This window comes from Eschrichtius robustus, chromosome 13 (assembly GCF_028021215.1).
Source record: "Eschrichtius robustus isolate mEscRob2 chromosome 13, mEscRob2.pri, whole genome shotgun sequence".
In the NCBI taxonomy this organism is placed as follows: domain Eukaryota; kingdom Metazoa; phylum Chordata; class Mammalia; order Artiodactyla; family Eschrichtiidae; genus Eschrichtius; species Eschrichtius robustus.
In genome coordinates, this window is record NC_090836.1 from 67,865,689 (window position 1) to 67,887,429 (window position 21,741).

General features: G+C 34.2%; 1 protein-coding gene across 10 annotated transcripts in view; it reads left to right on the forward strand.

The window, feature by feature from the left end:
- PTPRQ (protein tyrosine phosphatase receptor type Q) overlaps positions 1-21,741 on the forward strand; it is a 260,044-nt gene that overhangs the window by 132,195 nt on the left and 106,108 nt on the right. For all 10 annotated transcript variants that reach the window (XR_011076020.1, XM_068561270.1, XM_068561274.1 and 7 more), the window contains 2 exons: positions 4,174-4,315; positions 6,703-6,972. Coding sequence is in view for 9 of the 10 variants with exons in the window: in XM_068561270.1 (XP_068417371.1) it covers positions 4,174-4,315; positions 6,703-6,972 (412 nt within the window). In the remaining variant the exon portion in view is untranslated. The remainder of the gene's footprint in view (positions 1-4,173; positions 4,316-6,702; positions 6,973-21,741) is intronic.

Sequence of the window (21,741 nt, forward strand, 5' to 3'; positions counted from 1 at the left end):
TAAAAAATCTTTTTGGTTTCCTACAACTTAAGGATGCTTGCAGAAAACACAGCAAACGTTTGTCAAATATGGAAGTGGAGTACTTCATATAGCGTTTTATTTAGAATTTGTAACTTCTAGATAGCTATAAGTTAGGAAGTAATTGCACCATTTTGTTAATGCTGGAAAGTATACAGTAAATTTTTTCAGACTATTTAAAACCTGTTATTGTCTTAAGGGTAATATATTTCTACATTCATCCCCCTTACCCACAGGGGATACATTCCAAGACCCCCAGTGGATGCCTGAAACCATGAATAGTACTGAACCGATATGTACTGTGTTTTTTCTTATACATAAAGTTTAATTTATAAAGTTTAATTTATAAATAAGGCACAGTAAGAGATTAACAACCGTAACTAATAACAAAATAGAAAAATTATAACAAACCGTAATAAGAGTTATATGAATGTGGTCCCTCTTTCTCTCTCTCAAAACATCTTCTTGTACAAATTTAATGCCTTTTCTATCTTAACTAAGCACTTATCACATACTATGGCAATAACTTTTACAGTTTGAGGTACAACAGCAAAACTTGTACATATTTTTTCCCTTCTTCCCAATTTCATAGAATGTCACAGAAGCTTCATTTTTACCAAAGATCTTAGCAGCCTCAGCATACGATTATTTTTTCTTTCCTTATTGAGAACTTTTTTCATCTTTTCACTTAAAGGAAACACTCTATGGCTTCTCTTTGGCATCTCTGAATTGCCAGCATCACTACTCTTGTACTTTGGGGCCATTACTAAGTAAAATAAGGGTGACTTGAACAAAAGCACTGCGCTATCTGACAGTCGATCTGATAACCAAAAAGGCTACTGACTAATGGATGGGAAATGCTGGACAAAGGGTGGATTGATACCCTGGGCAAGATGGAGCAGGACAACTCGAGATTTCACCATGCAGCTCAGACCAGCTCACAATTTAAAACTTAGGAATTGTTTATTTCTGGAATTTTCCATCTAATATCTTGGGACCATGGTTGACTGTGGGTAACTGAAACCGTGGAAAATGAAACTGTGAATAAGGGGGGGACTATTGTATTTGTTGTTAAAAGAAGTACCAAGTGAATGTTTTTAACTTGTTCAGAAAAGTGTTTATACTGGACTTCTGTTAACCTTTCCAGATAGCATGTAATCCCACACTAATTGGTCTTTTAAAATATATCATTATTCTTTTTCTTTCAATGCTAATTAGTTTCAATGCTAAATGCCCATTCACTCCTCCATTTTTAGGTTTCAGAATCAATGAAAAATACCCAAAGAACTGATGTAACAAAGGGTCTCAAATATACCTATATGATTTCTGGCATTTAATTGCCAAAATATGTTGTAATTAACTAGCATTTATCTGAGAAAGTGTTCTTATTTTTTTTCCAAAGGCAAATGAAGTACTGGAATGCTCTTTAGTTGCAGCAAGGAGAGTGCAAAAACTTTGCATAAACATTGTCCCCAATATTATACGCATTATAATTTATTACTGATGGTAAATCACTTTTATAGCATGTGTAGCTTAAAAAGGGAATAGTAAAAATCAGAAGCAGTGCGTAAGTTTATGTCATAAGGAATAATGATTTTCTTTTTGGAAATCAAGATATTACTCTAAAATCTGATAGGCTGAGTAGAATTCAAATTGTGTTTCTTCATAAATGTGGAATCTGTTTCCCAGCAGTGTGAAATTCCATTAATGGTGCTGAGTCTTTAGCCCTCTAGTATCTATTTCTAGTCTAATCTTAACATTTTCCATTTTTTTAAATGCGCTTTGTCTGTATGGATCACTGGTAAATAGGTATCAAACGGGGAAAAGGAATCATTTTCTGTATTTCTATATTTTAAAGATAATAATCTTTATTATCCTAGGAATGTGATCATTCCTGGGATAAACATGTACGTATATTGAAGTGTGGATGTGTATGTGTGATCTTTTCCTCAGAACACAGATCTCTACCATCAACACTGTTAGCAGAGTCATGAATTAAGGACTCTGGCATCAAATTATCTGGTTAGAAGCCTGACTTTGAGACTTATTGTTCTGCCTTAGGGCAGTTGCCTAACTTCTTATGATTCAGTTTCCTCAAGTGCAAAATGGGACCTGTAAAGATACATCCACTAAAAAGTGAAGATTGTAAGGGAAAATCTATATAAAGCATTTAGAACAATCCCCAGCATATGATAAACACGGTAGCTGTTGTTGTTTTTGTATATGGTTTTAAAAAAAGAACAAATTCCATTCAGCATTGTAATAGTACTAAGCCTAAAATGACGGTACTCCCCTACCTGAATATGAGGGTAAGTTATATTCTAAGAGTTTTAGACGTCTGTTTTCCCAATAGAAATGCTACCATTGAAATTTCACTAGTAGCAAAAATATAATCTTTATACCATAAAGTATTAAATATATCCTTTTTGGAGTGGAAAGAGTAGTTTTCCTTTAAAATCTACTACTTTTAGTTATTCCCTTTTACATCTATTTTGTCTTCCATGAATTTTCATAACCTTATTTTCTTTCAAATTCCTTTAAGTGTATCTTCATGCCATCTTTCTTCCTTTCTCAACATCTAGTTTTCTTTATCTGCTTTCCTCCCTCTGTGTGGCTTTCTCTTTGAGTGTGTTGTCCTGTTTTCCCTTCTATGTTTTCAGCTACCTCTATGTCCCAACTATTAGTTTCTTTTCTTTTCTTTTTTATTCTTTCAGATTATATGTGAGTTTGTGGAGGCATAATAATTCCAGGACCACTCCAAATGTTCCTGCCATCTCAGTCAATCCAGTTTAATCCATTTGGAGATAAATAAGACCCAGGTCTGCTGGTAACTCAGGTCACTCACACATACTGAAAGAAATTTTTTATTCAGTAAAAAAGTTCTGTTACGTTTAGAAATATTCCTTATTCATGTCTCCATCTTACAACTTACTTTGTCAGTCTGTCCACTATCCAATAAACTACTGACACTTTTTATTATAATCTCCTGAGTTCAGTCATTTCTCTGGGTACTTACTCACTCTTCCTAACCCAAGTCAAAATTTACCTGCTTGTGTTTAATTTCTTCTTAGCATGCAGTTGTTGGTAGATTTCTCTAATTAATATAACAATTCCTTGATGACAGGGACCATGTCTTATATATCTTTATAATCTCCTGGTTATCTAACAGTGTGCTTGGTAAATAGTAATTGTGGAAGAATGAAAGGAAACAGTGTAATACAGTGAGTTCATAAAGTATGTCAATGACTTGCAAGAGATTAATTTAAAATATGATTCTAACTGTGAGTGCCCTGAGCATTAGTATTCTCGCTAAATTTCTGCCACTGAAATGTTTAATATATAAGTGAAAGTAGTTTATATTTTGGATTAGATATAATGCAATATTCTTAAAATTATACTACAAAGGAGATTGTCTTCTTTTTCCATAGGGAACTATTAATCTTAAGTGCTCTTTCTATTAGGACAATTCTCTTCGAATGAAGGCTTTATATTTGATGGTAAAATTTTCTATGAGAAAGAATATCCTCTTTTGAACAACTGTGATAACTGTTTTCTTCTTTTTTTTCATTTTCCTAAGAGATTGCATAGAATTAGAAATTTAGGAGTTATCTGGGAAAACTCATAATTTAAGCTTCATAGGAGCAGAGGTTCTGCTTCATTCACCCCTGTATTCACAGTGCCTAGCATACAATAGCTGATGAATAAATTAATTTACACAGAATGCTACTGAGAATTAAAAAATGAATTTAGATGAATTCAAGAAAAATCAAGTACCACTGACTGCTCTTAAGTTGGATTTCAATTGAGGACTTTAATTTTAGCAAATTTTAAGGAAGTAATCAGTATGTAATTCCAAGTAAACATCAGGGAGACAAAATGAAAACAAAACACTTCAGCTTTAAAAACAAATGGCAATTATGAGATTCTTCAGTGCTGAGAGGGTGTACAGTTCATCCTTGCTTTATCAGCTGAGCACACCCTGGGGCACACACAAAAAATGTTTAATTTTTAAATTTTTAATAAAAAATACCTGTGCTTACTAAATCATAGGTTAAACACAGAAGACATAATTTTGATGTATTAAATACTTCTTCCAGTTATAAATAAGTTTTTTGATGATGCATCGTGACAAAGAATTTTATTTCTGCTTTTCAGAATATTTCAGGTTTTCAAACTGAAGCCAAACTTGTTGGACTGGAACCCGTCAGCACCTATTCTATCAGCATATCTGCCTTTACTAAAGTTGGAAATGGCAATCAATTTAGTAACGTAGTAAAATTCACAACCCAAGAATCAGGTTAGACATGGTTTTTGGATCCTAAAATGTTTGATTTTGTATTTTAACACTTTTCCCTTTCCTTTCTCAGTTTATGTGACTAACTATCAATATTTAATTGTTCATTCAAAGGGAAGTTGAATTTCAGTGCTTTAAGGATAGGCTGGGTTGTCTTGTCTGCAATCAAATAGATATATATTTACACATGGTTTTTCACTTTGAACTGAGGAAGCTGAAATAAAAGACTAGTTTAGGAACACAAAGTAGGCTTCTAGATATATGTAAAAATTACCTACTTCTTAGTACCATCTGAGACAGCTGGGAAAAAAAGGGGAAATGAACCATTAATCACTTTTAACAGGTTGATTTATATTTTCGTGAAAAAAAATCTGTAATTTTTTAAAGAAGATGTGTTGTGACATTTGAAGAGCACTAGTCAGTATGTGAGCTTTTACTTTCCCATAGTCCATTTGTGGCATGTGGAGGGGACTATGAAGACTGAAATACCATTGCTCTAATTGAACACCTGTGCACCACCTACATGTCATAACTCTACTGTGTACTGAATAGTTTTAATTTATAACTGATTTAATGATTTAATACTTTTCCTTCTCTCAACTGGACCATATTTTTAAAGGCAACTCTTCCTCACTCTTTTTTTTTTGTCAATGATTATTGAATAAGTGCAAGATCCTGTTCTAGTCATTTCTTCCCTATACCTCTGGGTGCATTTCTTTTTGTTTTAGTGAATCTCTAAATTGAAATTGGAGACCACTCACTGATAAATTAACCATTTTACGTTAATTTATGAATACCTGATACTATTTTCATGGCATGCCTATAAGACAGGCTAAGTAAGTAGTATCTATAGTGGATAAGAGTTCATGCTCTGCAGTCAGTGTCTGGATTGGAATCCAAGCTCTGCGACTTGCTAGTTGTATAACCCTGGCAAAGGCACGTGCCTCCTCTGAGCCTCTGTATCTTTAACTGAAAAGAAACACACATTAGCAGTAGCCACCCAGAAGGTTGTTGGGAAAAATATTTGAAAAGATCCATATGAAGCACTTATTAGAGTGTTGGACACACAAATACTAGAAAAAACATTACGGTTGCCCCTGTTCCCATACTTCAGATGAAGAAGCCATGATTCAGGCAGATTAGATGAAAAGGGCTGAGAAAATCAGTGAAGAAACTGAACTGGAACGTCAGCCTCTGACCTCCAGTGCAAACTGGACGTGACTGTAGGAAATGCATATCATAACTGAGTGATACTATAAACCCATAAAGAAAAAAGCATTTTAACTATTTACACACATATTAGATTGATAAAAATCAAGGCTAATCTTGTAGACAGTATTATGTAAACCAATACATTTTTTTTTACCAGTAAAATAAAATAATTCCACAAAATCCTATGCCCTGATTGGTTAAATAAGATTCTCAACTTGAAGTGTTATCAGCTGGCTAATTAATTGTTTTTAAGTTTGGAGAGTCAGTGAAATAGATGTTCACAAAATCCAGGTTTATAATCTAAACTTAAGTAAATTATCAACTGTCTCTTTTTCATTTATTGGTATTAGTATATGTTTTTGAAAATAAGAAAGCAAATAGTTAACCATACTTAACTGCCAGAGCCCTGGATCAGCCGAGGAATTGTCTTTTCTTTCATTTTAAATGCCACACCCCCCCTAAGTTATTCTTCTTTAGTTTTGATGCCTTTATCTTACAGAGGAAGAAGCGTTTGTAAAGATAGAAATTTATGCCACAGGAGAGAACTGTAGGCAAGTCAAAGATTACTTGAATATTCTTTAAATAGCTATGTTTTGCACAATGACAAGTTGTTTCTTTTCACTGCTTGCTGTTTGTAATCCACAAATTGACTATATGCAAATTTTCTTTATAGCTTCCTCTTTTTAGTGTGACAAAAAAAAACTATGCTAACATTAGGGGACATTATATAATCAGACATTTCCCTGAGAAGTACCCACTTCAGTGAGGCACCTACATCTACGTTTTGCATTAAAAAGTTCCATCATAAAGTATGGCTAAGACTGCTCCTTCCCATTGAGAGATAAAGAGGGCAGGCTTCAACCACTGCCTGAGCTTGAGGCTGGCTACATAGTTGCTACTGAGGGTTTGAGGATGTGATTGCTGCTTGGGCCTAGGAGAATATTCAGTGATGGATTCAGTATTGTAAGGATTAATATGGTAACATAGAAAATGGGCCAACTGCCATTTGATTCAGCCCATGTTAAGAATTTTTTGAGCACACATTGAAAGGTTGGTATGTTAAATTTTTATTCTGTCTCTACTCCTAAACATGACTTTATCTAGCAATCGCATAATGAAATCATTTATCTACTACATATGTATAAATTTTAACTTTGGGCATTTGCTTATCTCTTAAGTTCCAGATGTTGTACAGAACGTACAGTGTATGGCAACTAGCTGGCAGTCAGCTTTAGTGAAGTGGGATCCACCCAAAAAGGCAAATGGAATAATTACACATTATATGATAACAGTTGAAAGGAACGCTACAAAAATCTCTCCCCAAGATCACATGTATACTTTCATGAAACTTCTCGCCAATACCTCGTATGTCTTTAAAATAAGAGCTTCCACCTCAGCTGGTGAAGGTGATGAAAGCGCATGCAACATGAGCACGCTACCCGAAACAGGTAACTAACGTGAAACAGGTAACTGATGCGAAGCAGGTGATTTACCTGAAAGAGAGAACTAACCTGAAACACAAAACTGTTCCTGGACTGTGTCCTACGTTTGTCAGTAACCTTTGTAATCTTGATAGCACATTTGTCTAAAACTTTAAAAGAAATATTAAAAAATATAACACATACTTTTTTATCCCACATGTTACCTGAGGACCAGCTGTGTGGTACATTGAACCACCTCCATAGCAATGGGAGGCTGAAAGGAGGAAAAAAGAGAAAATCTGCTTCATTGTGTTTTTACAAGTATCTATTTCTTATTATACAAACACCAAACTTACTGAATTATGCTTTATTGTAATTTAAAATAGGGAATGAATATGTAACATATATATATACACACACACACATATATATATCTTTTTTTAAATTGATTAATGGCATTCGCGGTGCTTCCCTGAATTCCAAAGTTGCAGTGTCAGACTCACTTTCATCTACTTCCTTCTCTTTATACCAGCCTTCATCTTTTGTATTATTGGAGTAAAAATATCTAGGTCACTAAGCTCTAGTCTTTAAAGAGGAATACTCTTACTCTCCCTAACAGTGATCCACCCTATGTCATAATCTCTTTCATCTTCTACCTTCTCTAATATTGTACCTCTTCATATAAATGAAAACCTGATTCCTTCCCAATAACACCACTTCACTGGAGCTCCTCCCTAGTGGGGACTGTAGGTATTGACATAATTGTTTACCTCTGGCACCTCTCGATCCTTATCTTTGAAATATCTTTTAACCCTTTCCTCCTTTTGAAATCAGCATCACCCAATTTTACTCTACTTTTCTATCTTTGAGGCTATAAACCACAGAACTTCAAGACATGGTGTACCTTCTCTCTGATTTCAGCATCTTTTTCTTCTCATCCTTTCAAGGCAACATTTCTTGAGACTTCAGTGTCTTACCTATTCATCTGGAATGGACACGTTGCAACAACTATCTCTTGCTCCTTACATCGTAAGGCATGCCACTGTAACTCATCTTCCAGGAGATTCCCAACTCTGAAAGGACCCCACTGTTTGTTTTCACTAGATGCTGGCTGGTGAATAGTGCTGGAGAAAATGTAAATGGTTCTATCTTGTTCAGCTATTCTCTAACTCTCCCAATTGCTCCACAATCTACTATACATTCCTGTTTACACTTAATCAATTTTCCATAGGAAAATTCTGCTCTTACTCTGAACATGGTCTACCCCCACTATCATCCATCTTTGATGTTATTATTCATTTTACTAATAGCATCAAAGATAATTGATTTGCCTTCCTTCAAAATTTACCAATATCTTTATTTATGCTCTCAAGATAGCCTCCCTTGGGAATGTCATTGCCTTCCTCTTTTCAGGAGTCTAACTGCTCATTTTTGTTTCAAACTCGTGTTTCCTCTAGAACATAACCCCATCAATTTAATCTACTTTCTCCTGCATTTTATCTTCTTTCTCTGTCTCTTGCACACACACACACACACACACAAACACACACCAACAGCCATACAAATTGTTAGAAAATTTCAGCTGAGGACCTGGTTGGTATATCAACCCTAAACATATTCAAAATGGAATTTATGTAACATGAATTCTCCTTCTCTTCCTCACTTTTCTATACCTGTTCTTTATCAGTTGGGGATCAAGCCTCATATTCTTATGTGATTCTTCCTCCCATCTCTCCTACATATAATCAGAGCTTATCAATTCAGTCTCTGCCGTGGCTCTGCAATTTGCCCCTTCTTCAACTTGACTGCCCCCATGTTATATCAGACTTGTTGCTTCCTGTAATAATACCCAAAGGGGCCTTATCACCCATACTCATTCAGCCTGCCTGTCGGTACCATCTTTCCACCCACTTATTTTGATTGAATTGGCTCTAACATACAATTTAGAGCATTTATGTGTTGGCTGTTTAATTTTATTACCTGAAGGGTAAGAAGTAGACATGGAGATTTAGGTATCTGAAGCATAGAGGTGATAATGAAAGGTGCTATGTATAAGAGATGGCCCAGAATACTCCAAATGTTTTACTTATTCTCATCGTGTACAAAATATACCCCAGAATTCATCACCAGTTAGATTTGACTTCTGTCTAGCTTTTCACTCTTATGTTCCTCCACCGCATCTCTTCATATAACTGATACCTGTAGCCAAACTTTATTTATTCAGCACATTAGATTTCATGTATTCATTTCAAAAGACATTTATTAAGCACCTGCTATGGGCTAATAATTGATTAGATTCTCTTCTTTAAACGTACTCAATACTTTTCACCATCAGATTGTCCTGCTCCCTGTCTACGTCACACAAAATTGTATTAGTTCTTAAAAGCCCAGCTTAAGTGTGTGTGTGTGTATGTGTGTGAGTGTGTGTGTTTAAGTCTTCAATGACATGCCAAGCATTAAAACTACAGATTCCTAGACTTCACCCTAGACTTGGCTGAATCATAGCCTCAAGAGATGAAGCCCAATAATCTGTAGTTTTAAGCATCTCTCTGATGATTCTCTGTAATTTTTCTGAATTACTGGACTAGATTACCCAGGAATTTTGATGGCAGGTGATACGTAGCAGTGAAGACAGGCAAACAGTGTCAGAGAGGTCCAGAAAGGGGTAGCAGGTGTTTCCCCAGTGGGTGGGCAGCAGATCATTGCTATTCAGAGTCTGAGAGAAGGAAATATGTTCGAATGCAGGCAGGTGGTCTGCATCAGGGTGGTCTAGTACCAGGTGAAATGGTCTTGATCATTGGACGGGAGCTGAGTCCTAGAGAACTGGCATCGAAAGACAGGACAGTAATTCTGAGATAAATGAGAGGTTCGGCACTCAGAGAACAAGGCAGAGGACTCATTATTATTGATTCCACTGGTACTCAAGGTGACTGCTCAGTCACAGGAATGAAGCAGAGGTTCAATTAGTAGAACAGAGACGCATAATCAAAGTATATACACTTGATGTAGAGCCACCTGAACTTAAGGACAGGTCTTTGTTAAAAAAAAAAAAAAATCCTTTAACTAAGGATTTGAATTAGATTTTAAGTCAGGATTAAAAGATCGCATGAATGGAGACTGAAGGAATTCTAAACCAATGAATTAGGAAGGTGTTAGGCATATTGTACCATGTATTATGTGCTCCCTTACTACTGAAGACAAATGTTGCTCAAAGTTTGGACTGCTGACTCTCCCCGCATCAGAAGGTACATCCCCGAGGCCGTACTCTAGACCTGTGGAATCAGAGTTTGGAAAATAAAACTCACAAATCTTCCTTTAAACAAGGTATGTGAGGTGAGACAGTGCTGAAATTTGAGAACCATTCTATTCCACTATATACTCTTTGCTTGTGGGGCTATGTCTTATTTGTCTTTGTTTTACTCACAGTTCGTAGCAAAGAGCCTTGGGCATTCTAGGCACTCAAATTTTTGTAAAAGAAAGAAATGAATTGTTTTCTCATGAAATTCATAATTTTTCATAAGGGTGTTACTCCACTGCAATGTATTATTTCCACACTTTCATCAGGCAAAATTATAGATATTTTCTCCCAGGCAAATGTAAACGTTTTTTCAATTAAGGAGAGTCATTCATATGAAACATGAGTATTAACTGCTGCTTTAAAAATATTTAAATAATTTGTTTATCTTTAAAATTAATTTTCAGATCTAGCATGTCATTGTATTTATGATTACAATTTTTATTAGGTAAATAATTTGCTTTTATCTGGGTTCACATGAATTGTTTGTTGATAAGACATTAGTGAGAACTGGAGATTCATTGTTCAGAATGGAAGCAGTTTTATAGCTGTTGCAAACTTCTAATTTATGGTGGTCTAAGATTAGTCACAGTGTAAAGTCAGCTCTGAGTCACTGACTCTGTACTTACTTTTGACATGAAGTAAAATCAAATTTGGCTCACTCCCTTACTGCCTAGTGCCTGACCTTAACATTCCTTCCAGGGATTATTGGGTATTTTTCTCAGTGTAAACTTGGTCATATTGGGCACAGTTAAACATGCATCATGGATGATTGAATTTATGATTGAATTTATGAGGAGATTAGTGTTCAGTGTCTAAACTGGTTCCATTGTCACAGTCAAACACGTCAGAATAGGGCAAATACAGATGAAGGCCCCCAAACCTGGTAATTTTAATAGCATTTTCTGTCCAAGTATATTATATGTACCAATAAAAATATTATAGCAAGTTCAAGTGCATACAAGACTTAACTTTTAAAATCTCAAATTAGTTCAAAATTCATGCACTTCTCCATATTATTTTCAAATCTTAGTAAATATGGTGATTTAAAATTGAGTTTGAAAATTTGTTCTTTTTTTCTGGAAGATAATTTTACAGTTTGGATTTATTCAAAGCTCTTCCAAGTTCAGTAATTTAGAATCAAAAGAGGAAAATAAGCTATATCCCTTGGACGCCCAAAACTTAATTGAGGGAAAGTAAAATACGCAGTTGTGGTTTTTAGGGGTGTTCTTTTCAGCAGTGATTTCTTTATTAGCTTTTTGTTCAATAGGAGGTATTAGGCACCTAGATGGACCCACTGGAAGTCCACTGAGCTTGCAAATATATTAATGGATCAGCACTGAATGGGAGTGTGTTTAATATCCCTGTTTTTTTTCCCCTTCTACTCTTGGTTCTTTCAAATAACTGTGTACTGTTTAATATCATATATGTAAACTCTCAAGCCTCTTCTACAAAGCCATGACTGCCATTCCCCTAAGAATTATTTAAGAAATGTATTTGTTATGTACTTTATTTGGATCCCTATTTTGTGGACCTCTGTGAGCAGTGTAGAGATTACTGGGCGAACTGTGATTATGACAAAATCTAACTTCCATTTACCAGCTTTTTTAAAAAAATAAGATATACCATTTATAAGAATTTAGACCCTTCTTAAGTACCATTTAATAGAGTGGATGTGGATGGTAAAAGTTTTCTCAAGGTTGCAAATTAATGTGCTAATTCAAAAGAAGTTTACTTTTTCCTTTGTCTGCATACCAGTGACATTGCTCTCCTCAGGCGAGATGAGAAGTCAAACATGCAGGAAAATTGTGTGATCCTGTTTGTTCTTAAGCAAGTGAATTGGCACATTGTACTTACCAGTCAGTAATTGTAGAAAGCACAAAAGCCATTATAGTTGCCTGTCATGGATCAGAGAGAAATAGCTATTAGCATTGCTACTTTAATTGAAGTTCAAATGCTTTATAAAATATATTTCCTACAGACTTAATTATTAAATATAATACTTTCCTTAAGAGTGAACATCAGGTGAAAAGTATCCTTTATACTTGTGGTATGGTGGACATTTGACCAGTATATACTCATGTAATGCTTACTGAGTCCAGGCTTTGTGTTTGGGGTTCAAGACTCAAGTTTGAATCCCAAATGGCATTAGTGATCTCGGCTCTGCAGGTCCAAATAACTCCACCATTATTGTAAAGACGTATCTAATAAATATAAAGCAATTAAACACAAACCTACATAAATATGTCAGTTGTGTGGATTGAAGATTGAATCAAATAGGAATTCGGGAGGAATACATTTTATGGAAAGCCGTAATGAAGAGGTGGAATAGGAACTGGATGTTGCTTATTGATAGCTTTGGAATTGCTTTATAGAAGTTTAGACTCAGTAACCTAATTAGAAGATGATGATATGGTATTGGAACTTGAATTTCATAGTCAGGTATACTAATGTTTACTTAGATTTACCTGATATAGATCAATAAAATAGCTAAGTTTACTAAATATTCTTTTTTGTTGTTCCTCAATATGCTATGAGAAAATGTCAGTTGTACATATCAAAGAACATTCTTCTTTTTGTTTGAGCAATCTTAGATGGCAGAGGTTAGGTAGACCTGAAGATTATGGGTATGCTAAAGCACTTATGGTAAGCCACTCTGTGACCCCATCTCTATTCATGAAAATGGTGAGATAGATAGTAGAGGGGAGTAAATAGAAATTCCAAGACACAGCAAGGGAAAACACATAGTAGCACAAAGGAATGTAATACAAGGAGTCAAGGCTGAGATGAAAGCCTGACTAGAGGGTGTTGTATTGAAAAGAGTATAGGAGGTGAGATCGAATAACTCAGGTGGACCTTACTCTGCTTTGTATAGTTGTAGCAGAAATTTGAATACAATTTTATGGAAAATTGGGAACTCTGCTAAATTTAGAGTAGGAAGCAACATAAATTGACTCTGAAAACAGTGATTTTTTTTTTGCCATTTCCTAAAACCCTGCAGTAATCTCTTCAGATGGAGAAGGATTTGTTCATTACAAATTTACTGACTCTCCCAAATCATAAAGAATAAAATCCACGGTCATTTTAATGGTCCGTAAGGTCCTTTTTCAACTCAGCATTCTCTTCCCTAGTAATGTATGTGTCTCTTCCTTCATCTTTTGAAATTTAGCCTCAAATACCACCTCTTCAAAGAGGATCTAACTTATTTATGATTAAAACCCCTCCCAGCTAGAATTTTCTATGCCTCTTTCTTGCTTTACTTTTCTCTGTTATATTATCATTATCTGTGGATCTGTCCTCATTACAATGCATGCTCCATGAGAATAGGGATTTTCCTTTGTGCAGTTCACCCTTATTTTCAGTGTCCAGGAACGCATCTGGCGTACAGTGATACTCAATAAATATATTATTAAAGAATGAATGAATCAGTCAATCAATATACAGGCCTAGAAGAGTGATAGAGACACAGTGAACACTCAGTATGCATACTTTGGGTGCCTGAAGTAGAAACTTTCAGCCACAAAATTATGTTTAGACAATTATGTGGTAAAATATCTAAGAAAGGCATGTCTTCTGTGGTAAATCTTTTTAATAAAACTTTTTATTTTGAGATAGCTATAGAGTCACGTGTATATATAAGAAATAATATAGGGAAATCCTGTGCTCCCTTTATCTAGTTCCCTCCAATGGGAACATCTTGTAAGACTACAGTGCAGTATCACAACCACCATATTTATATCAATGCAATCAATATAGAGAATATTTCAATGAGAATAATTTCTCATGTTGCCTTTTTATGGCCACACCCAACTCCTGCCCACTCTCCTTGTACTTCTGCTCATCTTAACCCTCTGATAACCACTAATTTGCTCTCCATTTTCTGTAATATTGTCATGTTAAGAATGTTATATAAATTTTTTTGTACTAATTGATAAGTTCATGTAATTCTCTTTTTTGGCTTGTTAATATGGTGGATTAAATGGATTGATTTTCTAATACTGAACAAACCTTTGGTCTCTGGAATCAACCCCACTTGATCATGGTGTACTTCTTTTTACTTATTACTGATTTCTATTTGCTAATAGTTTGTTAAAGATTATTGCATCTATATTCGTGAGGGATATTGGTCTGTAGTTTTGCGGAGGTTTTTTTTCACTGTCTTTGTCTAGTTTTGGTATCAGGGTGATGGTGGCCTTATAGAATGAGTTTGGGAGTGTTCCTTCCTCTGCAATTTTTTGGAATAGTTTCAGAAGGATAGGTGTTAACTAAGAGAAGTCTCTAAAGTGTTAACTTTAGAGAAGTCTAAATGTTTGATAGAATTCACCAGTGAAGCCATCTGGTCCTGGACTTTTGTTTGTTGGGAGTTTTTTAAATCACAGTTTCAATTTCAGTACTTGTGATTGGTCTGTTCATATTTTCTATTTCTTCCTGATTCAGTCTTGGGAAATTGTACCTTTCTAAGAATTTGTCCATTTCTTCTAGGTTGTCCATTTTATTGGCATATAGTTGCTTGTAGTAGTCTCTCATGATCCTTTTATTTCTATGTCCGTTGTAACTTGTCCTTTTTCATTTCTAATTTTGTTGATTTGAGCCCTCTTTCTTTTCTTATTGATGAGTCTCACTGTCTTTGTGTAGTTTCAGTATCAGAGAATACTAGCTTTATAATACGAATCTCTTCTAATTTCTGGAAGAGAATGTGTAGAATTGGTGTTAATTCTTCTTTAAACATTTGGTTGAGTTCTCCAGTGAAACTATTGAGGCATGGAGATCTCTTTTTGGGGAGTTTTAAAATTATGTTTAAGTGTTCTCAGGATGCAAAGTTGGAGCTGAAATGTATATCGAATCAATTGCAAGAAGTGGTACTTGTAAATAATACATTTGTCAAAAAGGAAGTCTCAAGAGAAATAAAGAAATATGGTAAACTAAAATGTGTTGAATTGATATGAGATGAAAATACGATATATCGAAATGTGTGAAACACAGTTAAAGTAGTGAAGAGAGGGAAATTTATAGCATTAAATACATACATTGTAAAAGTCTCAGATCTATAATCTAAGGTTCTCCCCTCCACTAGAGTCTAGAAAAAGAAAAGGAAGATATAGTGAAGGAAGTGGATAATAAAAATAAGAACAGAAATCAGTGAAATTGAAAACAGAATAACAGTAGGAAAAATCAATTAAACAAAACTGGTTCTTCAAAAAGATGAAATTGACAAACGTCTAGCGAGCCCGACAAAGAAAAAAAGAAGTCACAAATTACCAATATTTAGAAATGAAATCACTGCAGACATCAAAAGGATAATAAGGGAATAATATCAACAATTTTACCTTAGATGAAATGAACTTACTCTTTTTTTTTATTGGAGTATAGTTGCTTTACAATGTTGTATTAGTTTCTGCTGTACAATGAGGTGAATCAGCTATATGTATACATATATTCCCTCCCTCTTGGATGTCCCTCCCACCCCGCTCCCATCCCACCCATCTAGGTCATCACAGAGCATCAAGCTGAGCTCCCTGTGCTATACAGCAGGTTCCCACTAGCTATCTACTTTACACATGGTAGTGTATATATGTCAGCCCTAATCTCCTGATTTGTCCCACCCTCCCCTTGCCCCCCTGTGTCCACATGTCTGTTCTCTTCATCTGCGTCTCTATGCCTGCCCTGCAAATAGGTTCATCTGTACCATTTTTCTAGATTCCACATATATGCGTTAATATACGAACTTACTCTTTAAAATCACAATGACCACAGCTCAGCTAATATGAAATAGATGATTTGACTAGTCCTATAACTATTAAGCATATTAAATTTGTGATGGTTTCCTTTGATAGCACTCTGGTAGAGAAAAGGAGGGCACCTCTCCATTACCGCCAGATGTATGTAGAAATCCAAATTCCCCACTTGGCCTCTGCTGACACCCAAGGGGAGGATGCTGGGTGAGCGTGAGAAAGAGGGCTGCCCACCAGGCTTCCACTAAGAAGGATAGGAGTGCCTCATATTCTTCCTACATATTCTCCACTGACACGGTGGAGGGGACTTACTACCTCTGGTTGAAGACTAGGTTCTTCATTTGACCTTTGTCGTCATGGGAGGGAGTGGGACCACAGCTTTTTTCTGTAGTTTTTGGGGAGAGTTGTTATTGTCTAAAAGTTTTCTGTCTTGCTAGGCTGCACTGTTTTTTTTCTGTTAGAGGGAGGAGGCTTTTTCTGAGGCTTTTTTAGTCTGGGCTGGTTGGCATTTGGAGATTGCTGGCCTTGGGGATGGGATATACAAGGCAAAAAGAAAAGCCAGGGAGCTCACCACTGTATTGTTCCCTGGGTCGTGAGTTCCCTAGTTGCTTTGCCTTCTCACCACCTTTCAGAGTCTTCTTACGTTTGTTTAATATTTAATGTCCAAGGTTTTAGTTGTACTCAGTGGAGGGAACTGGGAATATATATCTACTCCATCTTCAAAGCCTGAAGTTCATTTGTGGGGATATGCTTAATATCATGTGTGGTACCCTTTTAAATCCATATATTCAAGATTAAGTTATTTAATACATATGAAGTACTCTGCCAGAGACTACTGGTAAGACTATGATGAAACAAAATTATATTCTTGTGCTTTTAAAATTTAGAATTATATAATTTTAGATCTTTATTGGATTTCAAAGATAACCCCATTCAGCCATTTCATTTTGCAAGCATGGAAAATGAAGCACAGAGGTTTAGTGTCTGCTGAGAGCGTGCTTTAACTAATTATTAGCAGAACTCTTACTAATCCAGAACTCTCTCTACCGTATTATGATACTTCCCTTACATTAGAAATTCAACCGATCATTTGTGTTTATTGGAATTAAAATGTTTTTCTCATGATTTCACAATATCTAAATAGAGTCATTATGGAGTGGGGAAATTCAGGTTCATCATATGAATTTCATTAATTTGTACAGGGATGTATATGTTCTGAGTATATACATACTTTTGTCCAAATATGGTTTTAAAATTTAGGAAAACTAAATTTCTATTATCAAATATGTGCTTAACCTATAAGACTAAAAATACTATGAGTTAATATAGTAAGATCTGTAAAATACTGAAGCCATTCTGGGAAATTTTATACTTTCTAGTCACATATCACGTTTTTTATCCTGGATCAGTTCCAAAAGTGTAATGTTTGCTATTATGAATTTCTGTCTTAGGTATCAAATTATAAATTTAAAAGTCCTTTTAAATGCAATTCCTTTTGTAAAATAATGAACCTGAGTTACTCTGCATAATTCTCCTTGACCCCACTGATGCTCTAATACCTTTCATTAAGTGGACTCCAGGCAACCACTCTTTTCTTCATCCCAGCTCCAGCTAAAGCCAGCTGTTCTTCAAGCAACATTTTTATTAACTTATTTAGGAACTGGGGCATATCTTATTACCCTATTTTCCATTCCTGTCCTATGCAGCTGTAGTTGATACTTTTCATAACAGCCTTTACATATCAACCTCCTCCTCCATTTCACCTCATTTTTTTCTTATTCTCTTTTACTTCCCTTTGTAAGTAAATTATGCATGTGTGTGTGCATGCAAAAGCCCCTCTTCTTTCTTTCTTTCTGGTAGCCATATGACTTGAAAGCTTCAGAAATGTGCTCCTTGTTTCTATGAGATTATAAGCTTCAGGGAAAAACATTTACTAATGGTGGAAAAACTCTGAAATGTAGAATAAATGAGTTTTAATGATAGCAAAATTTCATTAACAATATTACGTTAATTTAGACAATTAAAAAATGTAATATGAATACAAAGAAAAGGCTTTAAACAAATAGTAGGTTGTGCAAATTATCATTCATCTCAAAATATTACAAGTTTCATGGTATATAAGAAAACTTTTGGAGGAATCGATTTTATAAATATAAGACATGCATAAATAGCAGCCACTTTTAGAATTCAAATAAAGTAACATTTCTTAGTATATTAATGTTATTGTAATTTGAATATTCACCACCTCCTATTCACTGCATCCTTGACTCACCCATTAGTTCGGTGCCTGGATACTTTATTATGAAGAATTACTACTTTAAAGGCAATTTGCAGTGTTAGAAAGATAATAAATGTAATTCCATATGGATCACAATAATGAAATCTTTACCAATTAAAGGATATGTTAAAAAACAGTAGCCCAATTGTCTGACATTTATTACTAATTAAATTAGCCTACTTTAGATAGGATTTTTAAAAAGCCAACGGTGTTAGTAATTTTTAAAATGTAACTACATTAATATTTGCTATGTATGACAGTCTAACATTTTTAAAGTTTAGCCTGAAATTTAAAACTAACTTTGTATTTAGGATGTTATTACAGAGAAATTATTAACTGTGTGAGACATACTTCCTAGAAGCTGGATAGAATGCTCTTCTTACAAGTGCTATTAGAAAGTTTGCCTGAAGATTGAACAGTTACCAAAAGAGAATTGAAAGTAGTTGTTGACGTACTTGGACTAATCTATAAGGCTTCTTTTCTAGTATGGATACATGAGAAATATAATAAAGCTCATGATTTTTTCCATAATGTCTAGATTTATAAAATATTAGCTAGAAAGTATTAGTATCTAGTATTTTAATTTTCTATATAAATGTATAACATTTTGAATATTGTTACGATTTAATGGGAAAGACTTTTTCTTTTCATTTTTTTAACATTTTCTAATTATGGGAAATTATTTTATATACAGTGAGATGCACCGAACTTAATTATACAATTAAATGAGTTTCCACACATGTATACAGCCATGTAACCACCACTCAGCAACATATAGAATATTTCCATCTTCCACAGAAAGTTCCCTTGGACACCCACGCCCCAAGGCAACCACTATCCTGATTTCAATCAACATAGATTAGTTTCCGTTGTTCTTGAGCTGTATGTACTCTTTTATATCTGGTCTATTTCTTTCAACATAATTGTGAAGCTCATGTTGTTGCGGGTTTCAGTAATTTGTTCTTTTTATTATTGAGTCATTTTCCACCATTTTAATATCCCATTGTTTGTATGTCTGTTTTCTTTTGATGGACATGTAGATTGTTCCAAACTAAGTGTTATGAATAAAACTGTTATAGATATTTTTGTATAAAACTTTTTTGTGGACTTGCTGGGTCATAGTCCAGATGCATGTTTAACTATTCAAGAAACTGATGATTTTCAAGTGGTTGTTCTATTTTAAATACTCACCCAACAGCATTGTATGAGAGTTCTAATTACTTCTCGGTATCAGCAGAATTTGGTATTATCAGTCCTTTTTAATTTTAGACAGTCTAGCTGGTATAAAAGAACTTCTATCTTATTGTAAGTTTAATTTTCATTTCAGTGATGACTAATGATGTTAAATCCTTTAACATGGTTATTGATAATTCATATAAAGACAGTCTTTGCTTTACCTGATAGTGTGGGACCATAAAAATGACTGTAAAGCTGTCTGTAAAATGTGTGCAAAGCAACCTTAATAATCAATAGGGAAAATGATTGTTCCATAACCTTCAAAGTTTTTTGTCACTACATTAAAAACTCTCTTACTGTCAGTTATAAATATATAGGAAATGAAAAAACAACAAAAACAGTATTTAGTACACTGTAATTTAAAACATTAGAAATAACTGAGAATGAAAGCTTTCACTTTATTAAAAACATATCAAGAGTGGTTACTTTCTTTTCCTCACTGTTTAGCTTATGATATATAGAGAGAGCATCTTTTCTATGACTTGGCAAAGTTTGGATTAGCTTTGAACATGCCTATGGGCACGTGACATATGCACATGGGAGATAAGGAGGCCATATAACTACACATTTTGCTGCCTGTGCATGAACTAAATAACAGATGCACAGTGACCAATCAATGATAGGTTTCAAAAGAAAGGACATTATTGGTCTCTGATTATGATGTACATCTGTTTGTGTGTGTGTGTGTGTGTGTGTGAGAAACCAAATCATTTTTTATTTATTTGTTTTAAACTTTTTATTTTATATTGGAATACAATTGATTAACAATGTTGTTTATGTTAGTTTCAGGTGTACGACAAAGTGATTCAGTTATACACATACATGTATCTATTCTTTTTAAAATTCTTTTCCCAATTAGGTTGTACAGAATATTGAGTAGAGTTTCCTGTGCTATACAGTAGGTCCTTGTTGGTAGCAATTTTGTGGACAGGAGAGCTAGCAGTGAAGTACTTTATACAAGAACTCATAGTTAATATATAAAGGTAACAAAGTTTAACCCCTGTTTTGGGCAAACAGGTGTTATTTAATTAAACCATAAAAACAGAAATTCAAGCATATTCGAACATGCAACGTGAGGATTGTTCTATCATTTTTGACAGGTTTCCGTTCAAGTCTTTAGCCCATTTTATATTGAGTTGCTTTTCTTTTTGGTGTTGAGTTATAGGAACTCTTTATATATTTTGAATAGAAGTCCTTTATTAGATGTATGTATAACAAGTATTATCTCTTAGTCAATGGCTTGATTTTCTATTTCCTTAATGGTACCTTTGGATGAGCAGATTATTTTAATTTTGATGAAATCCAAATTAGCAATTTTTAATTTCACATTAGTACATTTTGTATCCTAAGAAATACTGTCTACTTCAAGATCATGAAGATATTATCCTGTCTTTTATTCTAGAAATTTTACAGTTTTAGCTTTTATATTTATATCCATAATTCATCTCAAATTTTGTGTATAGTATGAGATATGATTTAAAGTTCCTTTTTAATATATTCATTCAATTTTTCCAAAATTTTTAAAAAGACTTTCCTTTTCCCTACTGAATTACCTTGGTAGCTTTGTCAAAAATCAATTGACCCTATGCACTTGAATCTCTTTCTGGAATATATTCTCTTCCATTGATTCGTCTACCTTTATGAATACCACACTGTATTGATTACTACAGTTTTATAACAAGTCTTGAAATCAGGTAATGTAGGTTGTACAAATGTGTTCTTTTTCAAGGTTGTTCTAGCTATTTTAGTTCTTTGTATTTCCATATAAATTTTATTATTAGAATCATCTTGTTGATTTTTACCAAAAAACCCTGTGGCATTTTCATTGGGATTGCATTTAATCTATTCATGCATTTAGGGAGAAATGCCATCTTAATACTGAGTTATCTGATCCATGAACATGGTATATGTCTCCATTTTTAGACTCTAATTTCTTTCGGCAGTGCTTTGTAGTTTTCAGCAAATGAATTTTACATGTCTTTTGTTAAAATTATTCCTATTTAACGTTATATGTTATTTGAAATTTTAATTTTAGTCACCAGTTGTTTGATGTAGAATCTAGAAATACAGTTGATTTTGTTTATTGGTATTGTATCCTACAACTGCTAAATTTGCTTATTAGTCCCAGAAGGTTTTTGTTATATATTGCTTTAGAATTTTCTACATTTTAAAATGTCATTTCATCTACAATTAGGGTAATTTTTATCTCTTTCTTTCTAAACCCTTTGACTTTTTTCCCTTACCGTATTGCACTG